The sequence below is a fragment of the Polyodon spathula genome, chromosome 3, assembly GCF_017654505.1.
Source record: "Polyodon spathula isolate WHYD16114869_AA chromosome 3, ASM1765450v1, whole genome shotgun sequence".
Classification (NCBI taxonomy): Eukaryota; Metazoa; Chordata; class Actinopteri; order Acipenseriformes; family Polyodontidae; genus Polyodon; species Polyodon spathula.
In genome coordinates this window covers 26279218-26304042 of record NC_054536.1, presented here as the reverse complement: position 1 = coordinate 26304042, position 24825 = coordinate 26279218, and the positions used below count along the sequence as shown (strand labels likewise).

Below are 24825 nucleotides of genomic sequence, written 5' to 3'. Positions count from 1 at the left end.
TTACAGTCTTTATTGTTTTATTATTTAATAAAATGCTAAGCGCCATTGCACCTTTGTTTTTATTTTCTCTGTATTTTAGTCTAACTCGCTGTATCTCTGTGGTTTCACATGTGTTTTGTTTTCATATTTGAAATATTGTGATGTTTTGACTTTCAACTGTAGACCGAAGCCAACAGGTATTTAGCTTTGCAATATAAAATGCCCTCTTGTTTTATTTTTTTGTACTACTCTTAATGGCACATGGGCTATTAATATGAAGGAAAAGTAAATGCTAGTAAAGAAAACAACAAACAAATACTGCAACTAAGCAAGTAAATAAAACACCTGTATGCTGGTTCTTAGCTTGTGGAGAGGAGTAGGGTTTAGCTTCCACTTGACGTTAACTGATAATCATTACTTGCAGTGCACTATATCAGTCCTTGAGATTTCACTTTGTGACTGCAACTTTGTCCAAGGGCTCTCTTAGAAGCTTTCCAGAAACATAGCACACTTTCACAGAGTCTATCTTAGTCTTTACGGATCTGTTCACTTAGCATTGGATTTAGGTAGAGGGTGACTGAAGGCCATTTCACAAACGTACACGGGCAAATGTGAAACTAAAAGGAGAAAAAACAAACAGGGATCATATTTGCTGTTAGTCCCTTTGCTGATGCTGTCTGTCTGTCTGTCTGTCTGTCATGTAATGCAGTTAACAAGGAGAATTATTTGCTGGTCTTTTTGTCTTGCAATGTAGTGAATTAGAAGATGGAGCTGGATGTTGAGGGAGTTTCTCAGCACTCAGAGCCCATCCCCCACTCTCCGGAGTCTGGAGGCTGTGAGCAGCAGGAACAGCAGGATGGGCAACCAGGGGAAAGTGTAACTGCCAGTGACAACCACAGCAAGGACACAAGACCAGGCAGTGACAAAGACAACAAGAAAGTAAGACCGGTTCTGCTCTCCTTAACAAAAACCACAGTACTTTCTGGCTAAGGTTGGCTTGCAGGACAGCAGCGAAGGGTTACATTTTGCATGTCTGGCAGTCGAGCAAGCCATTGTGCATTACCTGATTCTCCACAGCTTGGTAGCAAGGCAGCTAGGAAGTGTAGATGCAGCTCTAGCATCAGCATTAGCATCTTGCGTAAAAATGCAATTGAAAGAAATGCATGACATTTTTGAACAACGGTAGGTTTTAGAATTTGATTAGTCAAAGGTATTAGTTATGCAGAAGCAGATTCTTGCTGATGCCTGCTGGTACTGTGTGATTTTGTCTATTGCTTCATATATCTGTTAAAGGAATATGATATAAGTTAGTCTGGGAGGAATACATTTAAATAGAATATATTAAGATGCTTTGATAGATGGGAATCTATTCGCAGTTGTATTGAGTGAATTTGGCCAAAAAACACACACACACTGATGTTCATGCATTGCAGGTTAATTGTTCAGGAAATTGGGGCGGGGTGCCCCTCCCCTGTGTGTATTTTGTGTTTTATGTGGTGTGTATGTATTGGTACATGGGGCATAAACTGGGCTATGTAGCATGGTTGATTTAAAATGTATATTTGTATTTAGGCACAGGGATTGCACAAATTACTTCACATGCCAGGTTTCAAGTGAATGATTAATTAGCAATTGAGTCCCGGCACAGCTGTGTATATATAGAGGCACAAATCACACACTTGGGGTTGGTGTGTTCAGAGGCAGAACGAAAGTCGGAAGGTAGAGAGAAAATATAACTAATAATTACAATTGCTATTCATGCTGGTTTTACACCAGCGTGATATTTGTGTGTTCCGTGACTGTTTTGTTTGTCTGTTTTGGCCACCGTGCCGTTTTCTTTTGGAAAACTGTTTTGTCTGTTTCTATATATATATATATATATTAGAGGCCAGCACAAGTACCCGAAAACCCTGATAGCTGTCTGGTTTTAAATGACTGTGGCAAAGTGGTTAACAGTGTGCAGGTGCAGGAATGCAGCAGTGAATACAGATGGTGCAATGTCATTTATTTTTATAATAAAGTCTGATGACAAAATGTCTGCAAATGATAACAATGAGAAACAGGCAATAAATCGGCGTGTATTGCACTGTTTTAATCCACGGGTTGGTCCCGAAATAATAGTCCCTATCTTATACATCCACACGTAACACAAAACACAAAAAAGTCCACAGTGAGTGCTGAAGTGCCCGTGGTGCAAATGCACTTATTCTTGAAACAGAGTGTAGTCCAGGTTTGTGCTGGCCTCTGGCGACAGCTCCGGATTATGTTAGCTGTCTAAATAACAACAAACAGTATATTTAATAACGACAAGGATCCATGTTCCATAACAAGGAACAGATCACTTCGCTATGCCCCGCTCCTCTAATCCGCGGCTGCCACGTCGTTTCCATTCTGGGTCGACGATTTAGTGTATCGTAGCTCCGCCCCCTTTCTATATAACCCTGGGAATTAATTATCTGGCTATCCAGTCCAGGGTGCTCTGTTCCCTTTACACAGCGCCCTCACAGGTCGGGAGAGAGATTTATCACCAAGAATCATTTTGTCTCTGTCACAATGACTCTTTTTACTACCCGAGTATCGATTTATTCATTTGAGAATTTAAAGAAAATGTAGCAAATATGACAATACAGTTGTAAGCGCGGGTCTCTGGCGGGCGTAATAAAGACAATGATTAAAACAACCTTTGCATTAGCAGCAAGTACACCTCAGTAATAATAATAACTGTGGCAACTACTCTCAGGAACTAAATCTGAAAGAAAACAACACAATGTCCTTTATGTCAGTGATAACTCTTAATTATACAATATTATATAATTATAATTATACATTATACATTAATAATAATAACCATGTGGCTTCCAGTACAGAATGCTTTATCTACAGTTATTGCACAGATATAGTTTCTTACCAAAAACTTCAAATAAGTAGCTGTGAACAGGATGTGAGTGGTGCGGTAAAACAATGCAATGTCCAGACAGTGTTCTCCCAAAATATCCATGTTTATTTTCATCCAAAAATAAGAAAGAGTAGAATAATACTAATAATTAGCCATCCCTCTACCAGCAATGGTATCGGGGGGAACACGGCAGGTTACGGTCCTGAAAAAACAAAACAAAACACTCCTCAACCACAATCCTCTGTGCACTATATCAGCTTGTGGAGAGGAGTAGGGTTTAGCTTTCACTCGACGTTAACTGATAATCATTACTAGGTTCTCTAGTCCTCCGGGAATAGTGGTAATTGGGTAGTGCTGTGCGGTGCTTTGCAGTGCTGTGAGGGACATGCTCCAGGGTTTGGTGCTGGTTCCGTGGCTGCAGCTTCTTCTCTATAAAACACAACAAAAACAATAACAAAACAAAAACACAAGCTCCGGCTGTATTTCTGCTTTCAACGCAAGGGCGAGTACCGACGTAGCTGCTTCCCCTATGTATCCAATAACTCCTCCCTGCAATCTACTTGTCGCCGTGGTTTCTCCAATAGAGGGCCGCCCCACAGCTGATTGCAGTGGAGTCTTTCCGGGTATGTGCAGCTATGCGCTCCCCCTAATGTGGTCGCCTTCCGGTTTCCATTGCCGTCAAGGCGGCCCATGTAGGAGGCAGCGTACCACCATCCTTACTCTTAAGTAGATATACTAAGAAAAGCATATGCACTCCAAAATGTACAAGGTGCAAAGTACAAAATGAAATCAGGATGAGAAAATCATTAATCACAATGCTTTGCTTGGATGGCTTGTTAATGTAAGACTCAAATATGTACATTTATCAGTTCAGATTTGGAGGACTGCAACTTTAAGTTTCGTTTTGGACTATTGTGTTTGCCAAAGAGAGACCGGTGAACAATAAAGAAAAAGCAGATGTGACAAAAAGGGATAAACAGGAAAAGCGAGAGAATGACAAATAATATATACTCCTTGCACATACTTTTGTTTTGTGTAAACTACCCTGGGTTCTGATTGAGAAAAATAAATAAAACCTTGATTATTGGAACCCTTGCATCACCCTGAATCAATACAAGTACAACATTACATTAACAACAACAACAGCGGAATATGGCCAATAGATGTTGCAAAGAATCCCATGTATGAAGCACACTTAACATAACTGTACTCAAAATATTAATAATAATAATAATAATAATAATAATAATAATAATATGATGTTTCCAGTATTGAAAAAGGTTACACAAGTCTACAGATCTGAAGGAACTAAATGTATGTGTACTATATAGTATTTAAATATGCCTCATGCACTTAAAACATTATATATGTGATATTTTTCTTTTTAATCAAAAATCATTAACCGAAAAAGATCCAGGAAACCGGGTATTATTCACGGTGGATTTTCCACCCGTACCAACCTCTAATTAATATATATATATATATATATATATATATATATATATATATATATATATATATATATATATATATATATATATATATATACACACACACACACACACACTGTATGAACATAATTTTAATATTTTATTTAACATCATGTAATCAAAGAAACAAAATATTAGCTTACAAAGTGTTACAAAAGTACAAAATGTACAGTACAGTTACATTTCTAAATGTCACATTTTTCTGTTTTTGTCAGTTTTTCGTTAAGTATATGGAAAACAACAAAGTGATATGTGATTTCAGTATGTTAAAGTAGCATCATTCAGCAAGTTTCATTCTATTTTATGAAGCAAAATTACTTAATTCAGTAGGGGAATGCAAAACCTTTGGCCATAGCTGTACATGTGAATTGATTTTGCAGTCCTTCATATTTCTTTAGTATTTGAATAGGTGCAAATTCAGCCCACTCACCTCAGTCTAACATTTAATCTGAGGAATCAGAAATGCACTGGAATGTTTTGAAAAAGTTTTAAATGTCTTTCAAAAGAAAACAGATCATGTTATCTTTAGCAAACAAAAAAACTAAAAGAAAATGTAATATTCCCATATTATGCCACACCGTTCTTTAAATATTATACTACTTTCTCGCAGATAAACTCAGATACTGAGACTCTACGTTTGTTTAATATTAGCAAATTAACATTTTAATTCATGGTCCACTGCATCCCTATTCTTTCCCTCGTGCTTTTAGAATGTTGACTTTTCGCTGCCTTTTAGGGACCTGAATGGATCATATCAAATGAGATTGGGATAGCTTTTCGAAACTGTATGTTTATTTCAGGAAAAGCTGATATGGCTATACTTTGATTGAAAAGTCATGTGAAAGTAAGATGTCACATTCAATTAAGCATTGTTTGTGCTGGGAGATTGATGCAAGGTCATTATTTATTGAATTAGCTGTAAAAGTGAAATCTATAATGTTTTTTCTTTCCTTTATTGCAAAGCACATGGTCTTGCATTTCTCCATTTTTGGACTAGGTTCATAAGTAATCTGATCAAGACACATGTATTAAAAAAAAAAAAAAGAACTGTACATATTGATGTCTCATCTGGTCTAGAGCTAAAATGGCTAATTTTATTAAAATGAGTTGTCTTTATGCAGTTTTGGGTATCTAACCAAGGTACTTGTTAGATACCCAAGTGACCTGATCACCAAAGTTGAGAATCAAAGTGGATTTGAAGAACCTTAGCCATCCACATGTAAAAGTAGCATAAGCTTCTGCGACTTATATCAGTAGCCAAGATGTGGTAGAGCAGACATGCCAAGAAAGTTGACTTTTGCATATATAAAAAGGACCGGTTTTGTCTTATCGACCTGTACTGCAGGTTAATTGTTATAGTCTGTGTTGCAGTGTTTTTAATGAATTGAATACATGGGCTGCCTTTGTACACATGAGAGAGCCAGGAGAATGCATTGTGCTTAGACCAGACCCATACCAATACAAGGTTCAGGGGTCAAGCTAGATCGGCAAGTTTAAATAAAAGAATTATAGAAGGATCAATCACGTGCCAATCAATCTAATTACTTTTATATAGCGCCTTTCATGGCGAGCCATCCCAAAGCGCTGCATGGCCAAGTAAGTAAAAATGCCTATGAAAACTAGACCAAACAATAAAAGAATAAAAGTAAAATAAAAACATAAAATAAAAACATAAAATACAATCACACTCTGAAAGCTTGGGAGAACAAATAGGCCATGTCTTATTTTGCCACAGAATCAGCATTTTCTGATGATCCCTGGCAAAGTATTCCAAAGAGCTGGAGCATTGTGGGAAATACTGCAACCTCCTAGTGTGACAACAGCAGAATTTTAAAAATGATACAGGAGATAATAGGAACCAGTATAGTCATACTAAAACCAGTGTAATATCTTTTTAGTACCAGTCAGAAGTTTAGCTCTTTCTTTAAACTTGCATTTTATGGCATATCTTGCTTGAGTCCTTAGCATAATCCTTGTTTGTTTTTTGTTTTTGGGGGGCAAGCTTGATTTGCAGTTTAAGCCCAGCAGCAAGTATACTACAACTGTGCTCTGAAGTAATTTATCAGCTGTCAACAGATGGAGACCGCCAATGTAATGTTAAATGGGCAGACACATCAATAGCATGCTATTCCCATAATGGTACTATAGTTTACTCTTAGTTTGTTGTTTGTTTGTCAGAAGTAAAAACATTGTTTTTGTCGTGGCAAACCAGTCAGTTTCAAAGTGATATTCATTATGAGATTGACATGTTTACCTGCCACTCTCTGTTGTTCACATATTACAGTTTTTGCCTTGACAATATAATGAAAACAAATTACTTCTCACCTTAAAATGCCTCCATTAAGCAGTGGTCTGGCATGGTAAACTGTTTTATATAACAAAATACATTGCAGATGTATTACACCTGAAATCTTAATTATATTATACAATGTTATACTGTGTGTAATACTTTTTTTTTAATTTTTTTTTTTTTTTTTTTTTGCAAAATGCAGAAACTCAGCAGGCATACTGTTTAAAGTCATGGTCAGTTCTATGCAAAAATGTAATTCCTTTGCTCCTGTTTAATATATTTTTCTATAATGTAATATTCTTTGGTAGAAATCCGACACAACCTACAGCTGTGGCCAAAAGTGTTGCATCACCCTATAGAATTAACACATTTTGCGTCATAAAGTCGAATGAAACCTGCTGAATAATGTTGCTTTGACATATTGAATTGCATACTGCTTTGTCGGTTTCCGTATACTTAATGAAAAACTGACAGATTTATCATGGTTTTCCAACGCTACCATCATTGGCTAAACTACTGCATGAATGCAGTGCCTGCCTAGATGTTCAAAATGTCCCCCTTTTCTTCCCTCTGCCTCCTTTGCAGTGGCATGTCAATGTTCCATCACCCAGCCTTGTTTGATGTCTGTCACTCTCACCTCAATTGAGGGAGTCCCGGAGGGTGAGGTCCTGGTCCTAAATTACTCAACTCGCTCAACTCAAACTGTTAATCATTACCATACCTGTCTGAGTGTTGCCTCAACCTTTGAATAACCATTTACCCATTTACCATGGTTTACTATGCATTGCATACACTGGGTACTTTTCTGCCATTTACCAAAAAACTATATATACACACTACACACACACACACACACACACACACACACACAATTTAGGCATTTAAGCATTTTGATTTAGGCATTTAAGCGGTCATTATGCCTATTTCGTTAATAATCGTGCTAATGTGATGTCCGAAATTATGTTGATTTATGAAATAATGTCAATATCTTAACGAGCAATGCTTCTTGTGACTATTTATTTTGTTTGCTTGGGAATTTAATAGGAAATCCGTGTTAAATGTCATAATTTATCAGGAGTTAATTTGCACTTGGAAAAGAGGGGTTTTAATTAATGAAAGAGTACATTACTCACCCCGGCTGTGATGCCGATGATACACAGAGAGAGTGTACAGGACAAGAGTTCATTTCTGCCTAGATAATTCAATATTTGTAGTTAGGAAAACATATTAGCCTTTTCTATACTTATGAATACTGAATGAATGAGATTTATTCACATATTTTAATCATTTGTAACCTTACAGAATGTGTGTTGTATTGCTAAAATGATATACCGTTATTTGCATTCAGTGTAATGTTACTACCAAGAAATGATCAACTGTAGCCTATCTGAACAAGATATGTACATTATATGACAGCTGTCCTCTACTGTAGATTTTATTTGAATTATACAAATAAAAAACTGAGAGTAAATAATGAAATCTTGGTATAGAAAACAGCATATTAGATATAACAATAAAGTTTCCTTGGGCGATTGCAGATTTGCAATGCATCCTTGGCTTTACACCCGTGTCTAATCCATACAAGAACAAAGAACAGGCATACTACATGGAAAAACAGATTTACTAGGAATGTGATCGAGATCATAGACATGGATTTTGCCTAAACGTATTTCGTAATGTTGTCAGACCCCCCCCCCCACACACACACTTTATGTACAATGTACACTTTCACCTTCACCTCCTTTAATACTGGAAGTGTTCGGTAGCTACTTCTGATCATGTTGAGTTTGTTTATTTATTTAACAAGGAATACATTAATTAACGACCTCATCGACTCAATTTCAAAGCATTAACGGGTTGTTTTTATAAAGAAATTTCATTTGAAAATCACTTGCTCCTAAAGCTGTCTTTACTGTAGCGTGAGTTTGATACAATAACACTGCTTTTTGAACCCCCCAGTGTTTTGAGGGATGAGCAGCCTGCTTCCATGTGCAGTTTCCATGATTCAGGCACCATCACATCACAGGCCCCGCTACAGTAAATGTGATTAGGTGCTGTCACAATACATTTAGCCCTCATCTGTTTCTAAAAGAATCCAGATCAAAGGTTCTTCTACGGCAAAGTGGCCTTTTTAGTGCTTTTATTCGCTCTAATGGGAAATGATCATCCATGAGAGCCATTTATAAAACTTGTCTGAATCAGTGATTTCTACCTTAAAAATAACAGGGTTGGCTCTCTCTCTCTTAAAAGAGATGGACGCAGAGCTTTTATTGTAACCTGTTAAAGGGATCACAACTTGATCAAGTGTGCTAATAGCCAATTACTCGCTAAAGTAAGATGCACTGCTGGCAACAAGTTTCTTTGATAGGATCATTCTTTGGCTTAATCCCTTTGACCCACTGACCCATTTTCAGTTGTGTTTTCCACTGTTAAGTGAGCCCTGTAAATGGTCTATTCAGCTATTCTCACTCGGGTTTATTTAATTTTTTTATAGACATTGTGCTAACGTTTAGTAGAACATGTAATTGCTATTTGCATGCGCAGGTGCCTGCCAGATTTTAAACACCCCAGTTTAAGGGACCAAAAAAGGACTCTCTGTACGTGCACACTGGTTAGAATCAAGACAGCTAACCCTTCACCTCAGAGAGGAATTTGGGGTCTGTGAGCTCAAATTCTTCCACCTTTGTATTCAGTTGAATATATATATATATATATATATATATATATATATATATATATATATATATATATGTGTGTGTGTGTGTGTGTGTGTATGTATATGTATATATATATATATATATATATATATATATATATATATATATATATATATATATATATATATATTGGAAACAAAAGCTCTGTTTTTCTTTCAGGGCTACAGCAGTTTATAAGCGAGCTTGACAATGTAATTTGTAACCTCCGGTTGCTGTAAGTAGAAGCAGGTGCATAAGGCTTACAAAGTGAAGTGCTGTCACAAGCAGTTTTCAAGAGGGAAGGAAGCTTGTATAATTACAGCTAAAATAATATTACTTGTGATTACAGAAAGCTTTGCAATAATGTAGTCTTTTAGTGTAAAATTTTACATTTACAATTTTACAGGTTTGTGCAGTGTAAACATTTAGTAAGTCATAACAATTGAGAAACGTGTAATATCAGCCTTTTTAGGTTCATGTATGGATGTATAGTAAAAAAAAAAAAAAAAAAAAAAAAGTCTTTAATCTGTTTAACACTAGAACTACAGGACGTACATATATACCTAGAACTATCTAACTACTGAGTGTTATTGTTTGTTTTCCTTCAGGATTGTGTTTGTGACACCGTTTTTGCAGCCTGCTTGGTACACGTGAGTGACACCTGTTACAGCATGAGACTTGGGGGTGGTGTTGGAAGGGGATGATTGGTTGCATTGTTTAAAATGTTGCAAATGCTGGGCTATAAAATGAGGTAGTTTTGGCAGCTCAGAGACGACTTTTGGAATGCAGCAGGAGCATTTGAGAATTACAGCGCCCGAGATTTGTTTGTTTGACTGTTTTATTTTATGCAAGTGTTTTCTGTTTAGCCATCTTTGATTTGTTTTGTGCCTGAGTTCGACTCTGGTGGCTATTCAACGGTAACTTCCATCTGCACTCTTGCAATAACTGATTTGCTACACTATTATTCTTTGAGTACTGTATTCTGTTGCTTATCCAGTACGACAATGAAAAACTCTCAAACTAACATGACATCATCGCCCACGTAAACGCGGTTTCATAAGTGTACCTCATACACTTCCATTTTTGCAGGTGACAATATCATTGTGTCATACCTCTGTCACGTGGGTGCTCTGTTTCTAAAGTACTCCCATTCCCCCTATCCATGTTGTTATGAATGTTAATGCCGGCCCATTACCCCTTCCTCCCTTGTAAAAGACTGTATTGTGCCATTGAACATCTGCAATTCTATACAACAGAAAGTTATGCTAGGACATAGATTCATATTACAGCACTACTGGTAGTCCTTCTGTTATGCACTACGATTGACCATACATATACACCAGCCCTCATGTTGCCCTGTATGAAATATTAACCTTTTAAGGACCGGGGTCGTGTTAACGCGATCATATTGAATGGGCTTCTAGGACTGCGATCGTGTAAACACGATTAAAAAAAGCACTTTGTTTACAGGGCCACCGTACTTTTCAGTACAGGCTTGGAACACACATGAAGGGATAGGGGAGGGATTGAAGTTCACTTCCTGATAGTTTTTGTTTTTTTGTGTGTGATGTCACCCAGGGGCATTTAGTGTCTAAAGGGCGGAGACAGTTTACAGCAGCCGCCCAGCAGAGACAAAAGCAGAAACAAAAATCCACATTGATACTGAAAAATTAATTATAAAGACTATTTTTTTTTTCAACTGTATACCGGTAGTTTAATTAAGAGGATTCCTTAACAGTTTTAGGACAAACATGGGCTTTTCAATTCGTATATTTTTCAAAATGGGAACAAATAATAAAATTGCCTTTAATTTTGAAGAAGCTGGAACAGTTTTTAATTTATACCATATTACAGTTAAAAAAAATCTTCAATACAGTATTATGGATGTTGTACATTTCAGACATCATTTGCATTGTACCTTTTTGATCGTCATCAAATACAAAAAAAGTAATTTTCTTTACATCAAATAAACTTATTGCATAGCAGTTGTTATAATTTGACCCAGCACTGTATATGAATGTTCTTCATGGCAGGAGAATGAAGTGACTTTCTACAAGCAGAGTAGGCTGAAGCTGCTGCTGTTTCTGCTTCTTGAGATTGAAATACACATTAGTCTCCGGGGACTGAGACTGTGTTCCATCGGATCGGTTACAATTTTCTGCTGCTTTTCAGAAGTGGATCTTTGTAAGTGAAGGTTTGCCTTTATTGTCACTTAATTGCTGTTTTATTCAATAGGGAGACAGCTGAGTGTTGATAGTGGAGATTTAGAGCTGTAGCAGATTGCAGGGAGTGTGGGTTTTCCATTGTAGGAGAGGCACCCAGCTAATAACAGTGTAGGCTTGTGTGCAGGTTCTGGCTTTACTCTTAGGCAGTGTGAGTGCCTGGAATGGGAACCAGTGTGAGGCATGCTTATAGACTTAGACACTGAGAAGCAGCTCCCTTCACTTCAAAGAAGAGGTTACATTTTGTAGGTCTTTAATGAAAACACACATACTGTAACTGTATTTAAGTCTCGGCTACAGCTATACATAGACAGGTTGTTAGGATTTTAGAATTTTATTTATATATATATACACAACCTACTCAACACTTTCAATGTGTGAAAAAATGGGGGTGGGGGGGTGGGGGTGAAAATAACAAATCGATTAAAAATAAAAACCTCCTAAATAAGCTGAGGTGCATCCAGTTGCCTTCAGAATTCAGGAGTCAATCTGTGTGCAATAAAAGTGATTCACATGATTTCAGATCTGTCTCTGTAAGGTCCCACAGTTGGGTAGTGCATTCAAAGCAAAGATACTACCATGAAGACCAAGGAACTTTCAAAACAACTCAGGGATAAAGTTGTGGAAAGGCACAGGTCAGGGGAGAGGTATAAAAAGATTTCAAAGGCACCGAATATCCCTTGGAGCACAGTCAAGTCAATCATTAAGAAGTGGAAGGTAAACAGCACCACCCAGAATCTGCTTAGAGCAGGCCGTCCTCCAAAACTGAGCAGCGAGGTAAGAAGGGCATTGGTCAGAAAAGCCACCAATAGGCCAGTGACAACTCTGAAAGACCTACAGCGTTCCATGGCTGAGATGGAAGAAACTGTCCATGTGTCATCAATAGCTGAGGTACTCCACATTTCTGAAAAAAGCCCATGTAAAACTCCGCTTGGAATTTGCAAAGGCATGTGGGAGACTGAAAAGATGTGGCAAAAGATTCTGTGGTACGATGAAACAAAAATTGAACTACTTGGCCTAAATGCAAAGCATTATGTCTGGCACAAATCCAGCACAGCACATCACCCAGATAACACCATCCCTACTGTGAAGTATGGTGGTGGCAGCATCATGCAATGAGGATGCTTTTCATCGGCAGGGACCGGGAAGATTGTCAGGGCAAAATGGATGGAGCTAAATACAGGCAAATCCTTGAGGAGAACCTGCTTCAGTCTGCAAAAGACCTAAGACTGGGACGGAGATTCACCTTTCAGCAGGACAATGACCCCAAGCACACAGCCAAAGCGACACTGCAATGGCTTAAAAACAAGAAAGTGAATGTCTTAGAGTGGCCCAATCAAAGCCCGGACTTGAATGCAATTGAGAATCTGTGACAAGACTTGAAAATTGCTGTCCACCAACGATCCCCATCCTACTTACCCCAAAAGACTCACAGCTGTAATTGCTGCCAAAGGTGGTTCTATTAAGTATTGACTCAGGGGGGTGAATACTTATCTAACCATGACATTTCATTTTTTTTTTTTTTTTTTTTTGTTTTGTCATTAACTGTTGCTTCACATTAAACATTTTCCTGCCTCTTCAAAGTGTTGAGTAGGTTGTGTAAGTCAAAGGAAAAAAAAAATCCCATTTTAAATGCATGAAGATTTCAGGTTGTAACACAACAAACTGTAAAAACATCCAAGGGAGTGAATACTTACTATAGGCACTGTGTAATATATATATATATATATTACAGGAAAAATAATCTGCAACATTTGCAGCAGTTGTTTCAATTAAATTCAAAGCAATTGGGAGAAAGTGCTGGCTTCAACAAGGAAACACTTACAGGGCGGGTGGTGGTTTTGACATATTTTGTGTAGTTCCTGTCCTTTGTACACATTTCGAGCAATATTATGTATTGCAGTCTGTTATCATGCTAGCATAATTACAAAAGAAAAAGCAATAACCCACACGTTTCACTCTGCCTGTCACTGGACGAGCATTTGAGTACTCTAATATCAGTTGTTAGCCAGTACTCAAATACAGTATTTTCTCGAACCCTGTTCACACTTTTTTGTTTGATGTTGCCACAGTAGTTGCTCCATTTATTTTTACTAGGCAGGAATTGCCTCCTTTTTATCCAGTATATACCTAGGCAGAGTGTTCCATAAGGGAGAGGTAGGTGGCTAAAAGGCTGCCAAGAGTAGAGGCAGGCAAGCAAGGTCAGAATGCCAGAATCTGAAGAACTGAGCTGCTGCCGGGTAAAAGCATTAGCACGGATTATAGCTAATTGTTTGCAGCGGCTGAAGGCTGATTTCTGGACTAGACTACGTTACTGTTTTATTCAATAGTCTGGGCAGTCTAATGGGCCAAACGTGAGAGGTGTGTCTTTTGATCTGGTTAGGAAGATTTGATTAATGGGTAATTAAGTATTAATGGAATAAAAAAACAAGATAGGCTATTTCCTGTAATTAAGTGGTAAAAAGCACTCTGGACTCAGAGTAGAGTATGCATGATGGACAAGGCTTCTAACTTTCAGGGAAGAGGTCTGAGATTTACAGATCTAGCAAGCAAAACTGTGCAGAGCTCAATCGTTTACTGAAGGCTGCATTTATTGATTATAGGTAATCAATCATTTAGCATGTTGTTGGAGCCAGTTGGTGCGGGTAAACTTGGAATTGCCTGTCCAGAATGAAGCAACAGCGTTCAAGGTTTTTAATGTATATTCAGTGGTTTTAAAGGTTTTAACTCTCTGATTTTTATATACTAACAAAATCCTATTTGAAAACCATGAGTGAAGCAAAAGGCTTTAAAATGTAGTTTTTAATTTATGGTTGGAATAGTCCTCTACTTACTGATTGAACTAACAATTAGCTTGTTTCACAGGGAATGAGGGTCTGTACACTCCCTGAGAAACTCACCACCAGAGTGAGCAGCAATTCCTGATACTGCCATCTAGTGAGAGTCAAGGGAAGTACTCTTTGTGTACAGCTGGTATCAAATCCATGTACAAATTGATCGGAGGAATAAATAACACTTCTCTATAGCTGGGGTGCTGATCCTTTTTGGCTTTAGATGACTGTTTTAGTTCAATAAATAATTAAGACTTAAACAAATTATCGGTGATATCAAAGTATTATTGTTTGAACCAACAGATACAAAAGGGATAATTGGTATGCAAAATCAGAGACAAATAATTTCTGATGCCAGGGCACACACATAGCGGGCATTGGATTAGTTTCAAGCAGAGAATATTATGACCATTGTTTTGGTGCCCTTCATTCCTGCCAACTAACCCTTATAATCCACTGTAATGGCACACTTCACACTTTTGACAGCTTGTTTTCTTACACATATTTACCCATTAGCAACAATTCAGTGCTAGCTCATTGGTCTGTTATCTGCTTCAATACCATAAGATTCCTGAACTGCTAAAATTACTGGTTATAATTAATGCTTCACAAAATAGGTAGGCATCTTCTTTAGTGTATTGGAATGGACCTTATTATATATAATATATATATATATAGATATATATCTATATATATATATATATATTAGTTTATATATACTTTGTCTATGTAACATTGAATATTTTGGGGGAATTTCTCGTAGGCACCTGTTCGTTTTCAATATCAAACTACAGAACACTGTTGTAACTGTAATTAAATCGTCTAATGCAATGCCTTTACCCTTGCTTAAATATTATAATTAGCTGACAGGCAGTTACTAAGTGACACAGTATTTAACTTACAGTGGGCACCTGAAGATCAAGAAGTCATACGTTTTATCCCTAGCTGGGGTTAGCTAAGATTTAGATGCTTATCTAAATAAGTACTGTGGTACAGTAAATCCTATTTGGATATCCAGATTGCAGTGCAAGATACACATAACGATAGACTGGATTGCAATGCATTGCGAGTTTGGCAGACAGTGGCTTCCTCAAGTTTTTCAATATACAGTAATAGCTGCACTGATGCATTTAAAAGATGCCTTCACTTTGCACATTTATAAATCATCTTTTAAATTGTCTTTGATTTCCTTTAACAGTTTTTCTTTTTTTTGCAGTATGGTCTTGAATATTGTGATTGGACCGTTGGTAGGGTCAAATTATGCATCCCTCAGTGCAGGGCTCTAAGGTTTTTTCGAAGGTAAAATATATAGGTGCACACTGACAAATATTAGGCGCATATAATAAAATCTCCAAGAACTACACAATCTTGTAACAAGAAAGTAACTATTAAAACTGAGTTCAAGACTAGGTTTAGAGCTTGCCTCACTTTTGAAGACCAATACAGTAAAATCTGCTTATTTTTAATTAGTAAAGTGTGCTTTAAAGATGGGGAATTCTGAGCACTATAGACCCTGGGCCTCAGTTTGTTTTAAAATATTGATTAAATTCGCACTTTTACAAATACATCATACGTGCAGTAAAACCTAGACTATCCCAACTTCTATTTCACAGACTCCTCTGTTATCTGAATAATACTCGGGTAAGCTGTCATACACAGTGCAATGTGCAGTGTTCTCAACCTTGGGTACGGTTCACTGCAGTGGTTCTTTGCTGTTGTTTCTGTTGGTTTCTTGACTGTGTATGACTCTTATCGTATATCTATTTTAATAACTAACGGGTCCCAATTAGTTTGGATAAGAGGTTCCACTAAATATTTCAAAATGCATCCTTTGTTTAAAAACCATTGGAAAGAATAAAGTAATTACTGATATACTTTAATTAGAACTGGCATCAGGGATGGATCTGAATGCGGAGATACTTATTCCCAATGGCATGTTAGAATCGTATCCTTTTTGTGTGATCAGCTTCATGCTTTATCAGAGTGCAGAAAGCTTTTTACATTAAACAGCATCCAAACAAATCTAATATCCTAGCCTTAAACCCATTTGTAAGGAAAACTCATTGCAGCTAAAGATATATTGCAGGATATTAATCCAAGTGAACACCAGCTTCAGCACCACAGCCTTCACAGCACTGATATGTAAGCCTGAACTTGTTCACTTTCAGTGCTATAGTGTAAAACATTGTAAAATGTTACCATAGTAAAAGCATAGCAAAATAAAGCATGTTAAGCACAGGGAGGTATGGTAAAGCATGCTTAAAACATGGCAACTGTAAAACATGGGAAAACTGTGAAATTGCTGTGTAAATTTACTGCTAAACAGGGCAGTGAAGCAAGCTGTAGCAGATAGTTGGCAGAGTAATTGGTAAAGAGTAATAGGCAGAGGTAATTGGTTTTTCTGAGCCAAATTGAGAATATTGTATAGAAAGTTGTGCTTTGAGTGTCACACTGGGATGATTCATAAGCATTGAGAGCTTGGTAAAATGAAAAATAGTTTTCTAGCGAAAAGCTAAAATACTGGCAAATGTAAAAATTGTTTCCTTGTGTTGTGCTCAATCGTTTGTTCCTGTGGTGGTGACCAAGCTGAGTATTTGTACTGATGATCACATGACGACCAACAGCAGAGCTCATCTAATCGTCTTGAGTCAGGCTTGGAAGTCTTTTGAAGTAGTCTAATATGGAACTCCTGTTTCTGAGCAGTGTAGTTTCCAGTGTGTTTTAAGTGGAATAGCTTAGGGAAAACTTAATGGAACCATGGCAGAGTTCCATCTGAGAATGTACTTTCTGTGCTCCACTGTATTCAACACAAAAAGCTGTCAAGCTTCAGTTGTTGTTACCTTCCATGTTTTTGAGGCTGGATGCCAGTGTTTTTCATAATAGGCTCAAGGTTCGTTGTTGAAGCTCTTGCTGTTTATTTTATACATGTATAAGAGCTAGTGCAGGTTTACAATGGTACTTTTGTAATTTGTTTTTACGTTTCACATGCTTAGACGTATAATTCCCCTAAACAGTATCGTATTCTACTAAACATTTAACCCAAATTGTTTTATGAGGATCCTGCCATGATCTTCATATTTGTTCATAACAATTACTTATTAAATTCATGCACAGTAAATGTGTTTTTTTAATGAGTATCAGATTTGAAAAAAATACAACAAAAAATGTTAAATATTTTTAAAATTTTTTAAAATGAATCTTTAGATTAAGACAGATTTACAGCTTTACAAATATCAGATGAAGCAGACTTTTCTGTGTGATAATTGGTCCCTTTGATAGAAATGTGTCTTGAACCAAGTACCAGATGATATCAGTTCTATCAGTTTATAGTGTGCATTTACCCAAGTTAACCAACTTTTTTAGCATTCTGTAACATAGTTCTTTGCTACTGCATGTATATGCAGTTACTGTGCATCACCTCACTACTTTTACCATGCTACAGTATATATTGCAATAAACTTTTATAGGTAGCAAGGCACCAAGTGGTATTTTCTTAATTCAATAAGCCTTTGGAAGGGGTCCACCTAAACATAGTGCTATGCAGTGGAGTCACTTTGATTTGTTGAACTGCTGGGTTTATTATAGCTTTAAAGGATTGATGTAGGACAGAGGGAAGAAACAGTTCTTCACACACTCTCTGGTGAGGGTAAGGAATGGTTTGGACGAGCTTATCTGGTTCAGATGACCTCCTCTAGTTAGTAAGTGCTCTTCTGCTCTTATGTCACTGAGTGTTGTAATTCAGTATTACATCCACCAGGTGGGACTACAGACTTCATAAGCCCGTTAGAGTTGGGTGACAACCCTTGTCAATGGATTTTCTTTTCTGTATTTGCCAGTAGGTTTAATGCCACTGCATCGAACACTCTTTTCTCTTATAATCCACTGTATAGATTTATTTAAGATTGTCACGCTAGTCATCACTGTCATGGGTATAGAGCCCTGTAGGCTAGTTCAGTCTAACAAACAGAAGCATACATTGGTCTCTAATGTGTATCAGGTTGTGCAACCTAACACTTATTGTAACTACTAGCATGTCTGTTAATGACATTCTTGTTCTTACATAAAATAAAAAATGCAGCTGCTTTCTGGTGTTGCCTTATGGCAGGGGCCCTGCACCTGTAAATGTGTTTAATTTTATAAATAGTTTGAGTTAGATATGGCAGGGCTGGTAGGTTAGAATTCCCTCCCTGCCTAATTGAACTTCATGTCCAGCATGTGGCCAGGTGTTGATTGACTAACTGTTTATATATTAATCCTGGTCACATGCTTTTAAAAAGGGGCTGAAAAGCCAGTCCTTTTGCAAGCCTGAGACAGACCGATCCCGACTGGGTGTCTTAACCAGGGGTAGAGATTGAACCAAGTACACAATCAACCTGTGGAACCGGGGTTGTATACACTATCTTCTAGCATAGGGGTTAGTGTGTGACGGGGGGAAGGCTCCTGCAGCAGGACCTCCCTTTTAGTGGGGCAGAGCTGAACCATTTTTTGGCATTCTTTTAACCACACTTTTTTTTAACTTTTACCTGTGTTTTTTCTTTTTGTATTAATTTGAATTTCCATTTTTGTATAGGTTCTTCCGCACTAGGACTGCCACTGTCAGTACCCTAGTGGCGGCAACCAACTACTGCAACTGCTTGTATATTCTGCAATAAAACCTGGACCCTTGCGCTGAGTTTTCAACCTCAGACTCTGTGTCTCTCATCTATTAGCCGATATCCACACAGTGACAGAACACCCCTGTTACAAACCTGTTTTTATTAATCTAAAAAAGATTAACCTTGCTATTCAGTGGTTCACTATTTCATACCTATTTAAAATAATAACCAAGGCTGTTCAGTCTTGCATTTTATGTAGATTTTGGTGTGTAAATACTGCAAATGCAGCCATGGAGTAAATTTGTTTACAGTGATTTGCTGTTAAACCAGATGTTGCCTCTCCTCAAACAGTGCTATCAGACTGACATCGAGAATTTGATTGTTTGCAGTTGAACTCTGGGGAGACAAAGGTAATGCTTCTGGGTTTCCATTGTAAAATACTTTTTTTTTTTGTAACCATTATACCCTGACTGGACTTTCATTGCCACTTGGGGGGGAAAAAAAGCAAGACATGTTGGTGTGACGATGGAGCCAGGGTTAACATTTAAATCACATTTAAAAAATTGACATTTCATTCCCACCTGTGTAATATAGCAAGGATCAGTTCTTATCTTTACTTATTGGTTGCTGACCAAGTAGTGCACATGTTTGTCTTCCAGGTTCAACTATTCCATCGGCGTGTTTGCGGGTCTCGCTTTTCAAACTCCTTCAATAGAATGGTACCTCTACTGCAGACATGTGTTAGCTATATCAACCAAGAACTATAATATGGGGTGATCGGCCTTTTAGCTGAGCATTGACCATAGACAATGAAATATCTTACCACAGTATTTTATATATATGAGGCATTCCGAAACTGTGGTGGTCTTAAATGTCAAGGTTGTCCTGTCCGATTGCTCTGAGACTGCCTTGATTGTGAAGGGAGCTATTTAAATGATTATTATTGTTCTGCTTGAGTTTCTACGTTTGTAATGGTGAAAGACATGGTCAGCTTGATGCAGCAGTATTGTTAAGGTATGATACCGAAGTAGCCCATACAAGCTGCCTGTTTTTGTAGATTGATAGAGTAAAATGCTAACACCCTTGGTATTGATGTTTTTAAAGGAAAGATATAGATCCTAGGGTTTTTTTAATTCTCTCCTCTTATTAACAAAAACATCATTATAACTCCCCCCCTTTTCTCTCTCTTTATATAATATATATAATAAATATGACAAAATATGGTACACTACAGTAAATCACTGTGTAAATGTACCATGGTAAACTTTTATAAGGGACACTCCAATAATCTAGCTGTAGTAAGATAAGACTACGTGACCTACATCAAAGGTACAAGGATGCAGCGGTTTATCAAAAGCATGGTATTTTAAGTACTGTGTTTGCATGCCCTGAATGAAGTAAAAAAAAAAAAAACACAAACTAGGGTTACAACAACTACTGATTTGACAAGGTAAAAATAACTGGTTAGTCGACTAGTCGCCACTTTAAACAAAATATTGAGAAAACATGTATTTGATAATGTCTGGTGCCCTATTTGTGAATATGCTGGAGTTTACAGAAACTATTTATGAATGTTGTAAAATGTCATGTATGTCTTACTCATTTATTCTGTCCATCTGAAACTAGCGTGCTTCACAGTTACTTTCTGTTTCAGTTCAAACAGCTGAATACAATTAAAATGTTGACATTGCTAGTTTGCTTCTATTACACAATTTAACATTACTGTTTTTTTTTTTATGAGTTTGTAGTTTTGATGGTAGTAAAGTGTTAAAACTAGCTGTCTACCAGTTTCTCAGTTCGACTGTCACTTTTCTCGTCGACTTTGACTATCAGATGTTACCCTTATGTCGTACTGAAAGATTATCTGCGCGCAAGTGGAGACCAGTAAATATATATTAGTGAACTATTGGAGTAGTATTTTTTGCTTTTAAGACTATAGTGAAAGGACTGTTATGGTTTCAGTCACCTGTCAAGTGTGAGACCAGTTACCTTCCTATACAGGAATAGTGCTCTTCCCCAGCTAGTTTCAAGTATTTATTGATTCAATCAGCTGCTTCTTCCTTCCACTCTTGACACCTACTGTAATAAAAGGAACCTGGATGTGTGGTCTCAACAGTGGATAAAAATATACGTTTTATGTAATTCAGTCCAATTCCTGGCACAGACTAAAAGGAACAATTCTCCTGCCATCATATGGGTATATTGTAGCATTTACAGATTTACAGATCTTAATTAAATGCTATAAGGCTTGAGCTATTGCTACAGCTGAAAGACATTTATTGGGTTGTTTTCTTTTCAAGCAGATGTATTTTGGTTCTGGGTCAGGTTACTGCAGGCAGGAAATATTGTTCAGAAATATTGCTGTGCAGTAACTCGATGGTTGTTTCCTGGGTAAGGCTTACTTGTAGGATGCGTGAGAAAGTACACTATGCTTGCTTGATGGCTTACCGATATATTACGGTATTTAAAACAATAGTGATGGAATGCTTTTTTTAAAAAAAATAGGTGTGGTTGCCTAGTAACCTTAAAGCGTTATTGGACTCATAAGTTATTTGTATTTTAACTATTTTATAAAGACTGTTTTGATGAATTCAGTAATATGAGATTTTTTATGAAACCTTTCTAGACTGACGATAAAGAACCAACAGCAATCTAAAAGTGTGAGGCCTATTAAACTTTTTTTTTTCGTTGTCAGCTCAGTTGAAAAGCCAAGTGATATAATTTGAGCGGATTTTCAATTTCACCTGGGCTTGGCTACAGATGTGTTTTCACAATTAAGTCATATTGACCTGTTGTGCCTAGCCTGCTACAATTATAGTGGCCTTCAAGCCATGTTTTTTTTTTTTTTTTTTTTCAGCTGCTGCAAGCACCTTAATGATGAGGTGTGAACCTCTCAACACTTAAACCATAACAATCTGAAAAAAAAAAATCAGGCAAGTAAGAATAGTACCAATTTAGCTTCCTTTGGCTTCACGTCAAATAAAAGATGGAGTGTCTTAACTCACAGATGCCCTTTTAAAACAGTAGCTCTGTGATTCCATTATAGTCTACCATGTTTGTGAATTCTGCCTATATGAAAGGTGAGGAACATGGGAGCCTGTTTTCCAGATCTACAGATGTTTTTCACACAGTTGTCTGACCCTGATTAGAGGGCCTTTACCACTGGTAGTTGACCGTGCTGGGAAAGAGCCTGATATCTGAAGATGCTACCATTTAGACAAGGTCAACAACCAAGGTAATGCCCAATAATAAGGGTTTTATTAGAATTAAAAATAGTTTTTTATAGTTTTTTAATATTTGAATTATATAACCTAATATACAGTTACTTTTTCTTATTCAGTATTTTGATTTCCATCCATTTAGTTTTTTTTTTTTTTTAAAGCCATTCTGGCATACATGGCATTACAGTACCGTTAACTGATGTCTCGTTTGGTTTCAAAATAGATGTAATATCAATATAATATACATGTACCAAGAGTAATATTGCAGAATATGGTGATAGTTTATTTATGGTGTTTAAAAAGTCAAAAGTAAATATGCACTTTTTAAAAAAAAATTCTAAATCCCAAAACATTGATTTGTTTTCTTCCTTCTGATGAATTATTTGCATTCATTACGTCTTCACTGTCTGCAGGTCTGACAGGCAGGGTGGCTTTGAAAGTTCTGCATTGTGTCTCATTTTGATGTTGGCTGAGAATTAGCAGCCTACGCTGTTCATCTCAAAGATGAACCCGGCCAGGCATCTTTTAAAGCTTATTCTGCATTAATAAGCACAATTGGATGGTTACCTTGTTCATGGTACTGATAGCTCTTTTTTTTTTTTTTTTCTATACTACCTGTGATGGTGCAAGTCCCACCCCATAAACTAAGTAAAAACTAGAGCCTTACTTGAGTCTATGTGTACATTAGAACAGGACTTTTGTTTTAAACCAACGGTAATTTGAATTAAACAACAGTTGCATACCTATTGCAGCTGTAAATTGTGATCTGAACCAATGTAAATCGATGGTAAAAACAAAAGAAAAAAATTTGTAATTTAAAAAGAATTGTACGGAATGCTGAGAGCAGGTATCTCTCCGAAAAGGTGAACGTTTTCATAGCAATGCGCAAACAGTGTTTTGGTACCTGAAATATATATGGAGGAAAAGACACTGATGGCAATGACACCAGCTCAGTGTGGGGTCAGTGCTGCAGAGAGATAGCATTTTTGCAGAGGGTCTTAATGTGACCTCTGTGCTACCCTAAGCCTTAGAGGGCGCGGCTGATATTATTTTTACTGTATGTCTTGTTTAGAAGACAGATGGGGCTACCTGACTAAGGTAGGGGGTTTATGTTTTTTGCAAGTCCAAGTTTTAGATTTTGTATTTATTTATGTTTTGAATTCTAATTTACAGTTTATTATTTAAGTATATACTATAATTTATTTGTAGTTTATTAGAGTAGTTTAGTAGGTATTTAAAATTGTGTTTCTCTATTTTTGGTTGGTTCCAAGGGGAGGAGTTACTGAGTTCAGGTATAAAATGGGGGAGGTTGAAGAGGCTAGGGAAGTGTGGTCTTGCCTTAATCAATCCTGCATGCAGGAGTTTTTTTTAAGCTGTAAATAGTTGTATTTTTGTTGAAGTTTTCCATTTTGAGTTTTGTTCTGTTCTATTCTATTTTGTTTCCTTTAAAAAAAAAAAAAAAGTTAGGTTTGCAAGCCTAACTTGTATTTTCTGCTTTCCTGCATTGAACATCTACATCTTGGCAAACCCTACACTATCCCTGGACAGCGAACGTCTGGGCTAGGGATCAAGCCCGTGTCCCAGGGTGCCTGTGCTAAACAATAAGCCATTTGTTAGAGGGTAACGCAATTTTATTTTTTCCCTCACAGTGAAAGTCTTTGGTCTGCTGTGCGTCATTTCAGACCCAGATAAACTCAGAGCTGGGATCTTAACTTGCAGACTTTTATAACAAAGGGATGATTTACAAGCACACTACTGTACGTCAGCTGTAGCATAGCTTTGTCCTACAATAGCAATGGTTATAGGGAACTTTATACAATGAATTGGCCTGTGTCCAAACTTTGGCTGCTTAAGTATTTTACCCAGAACCTCCCAGTTTATTTAAAGTCAAACAGTAAGTAGCTTAGTAAGTAGTAATTTATTTACTTTCTGTATGAGAATGTAATACTAAAAAAAGGTTAACTCCTGTGGTATTAAGATCTGAACATTTTAAACAAAAATGTGCTTTACTGTCCAAAAACATTATAGTTTACAGTAGATACAATTGGAAACTATATAAAGAGAGAGTTGCAGTGCCAGATCTGAAGGACCTGAACATTTGAAAGATACTAGTTAGACAGTTGTATTGTGTTGTTTATTCTTAAACTTATTTCATAGTAAAGGAATGCCCACCTTGATCCGAGATGTAAACAAACAAAAACAAATACAATAAGTTAATATAGTAAATTAATACATAAATGAAATAAATTAACTGGCTCACAAATAATGGAAAAATAAAATTAAGCAACAGAACAGCTATAATCTCTGCACAAATATCAAGCAACGGTAATTATCTTTTATATCACAGCAGTCCGTTTAAAAGCAGCATTGAATTATTTTTCCACTTGAAACAGTTACAGAAAAAATGTGCAAACACTTAACTCAGAAGCAGAGCAATTTGTTTGTTTCAAAAAGTTGCATAAATCTTCTTAGCTGCTTTCCATGTCACGTATTTCTCAAAAGACTACATGCAAATCAGAAACATTAGAACAAAGAGTACAAACATAGTTCATAAAACAGACCACTTTTCAGAACACATTTCCATTGAGTAGAGTTTACAGGATGT

At 36.9% G+C, this 24825-nt stretch overlaps 1 protein-coding gene across 5 annotated transcripts in view; it reads left to right on the top strand.

Annotated features, from left to right (window-relative positions):
* The window catches only part of rbms3 (RNA binding motif, single stranded interacting protein), a 362894-nt gene that overhangs the window by 6013 nt on the left and 332056 nt on the right, over positions 1 to 24825 (top strand). For all 5 annotated transcript variants that reach the window (XM_041244823.1, XM_041244820.1, XM_041244822.1 and 2 more), the window contains exon 2: positions 734 to 918. In XM_041244823.1, the coding sequence (XP_041100757.1) occupies positions 745 to 918 (174 nt within the window). In that variant the 5' untranslated portion in view covers positions 734 to 744. The remainder of the gene's footprint in view (positions 1 to 733; positions 919 to 24825) is intronic.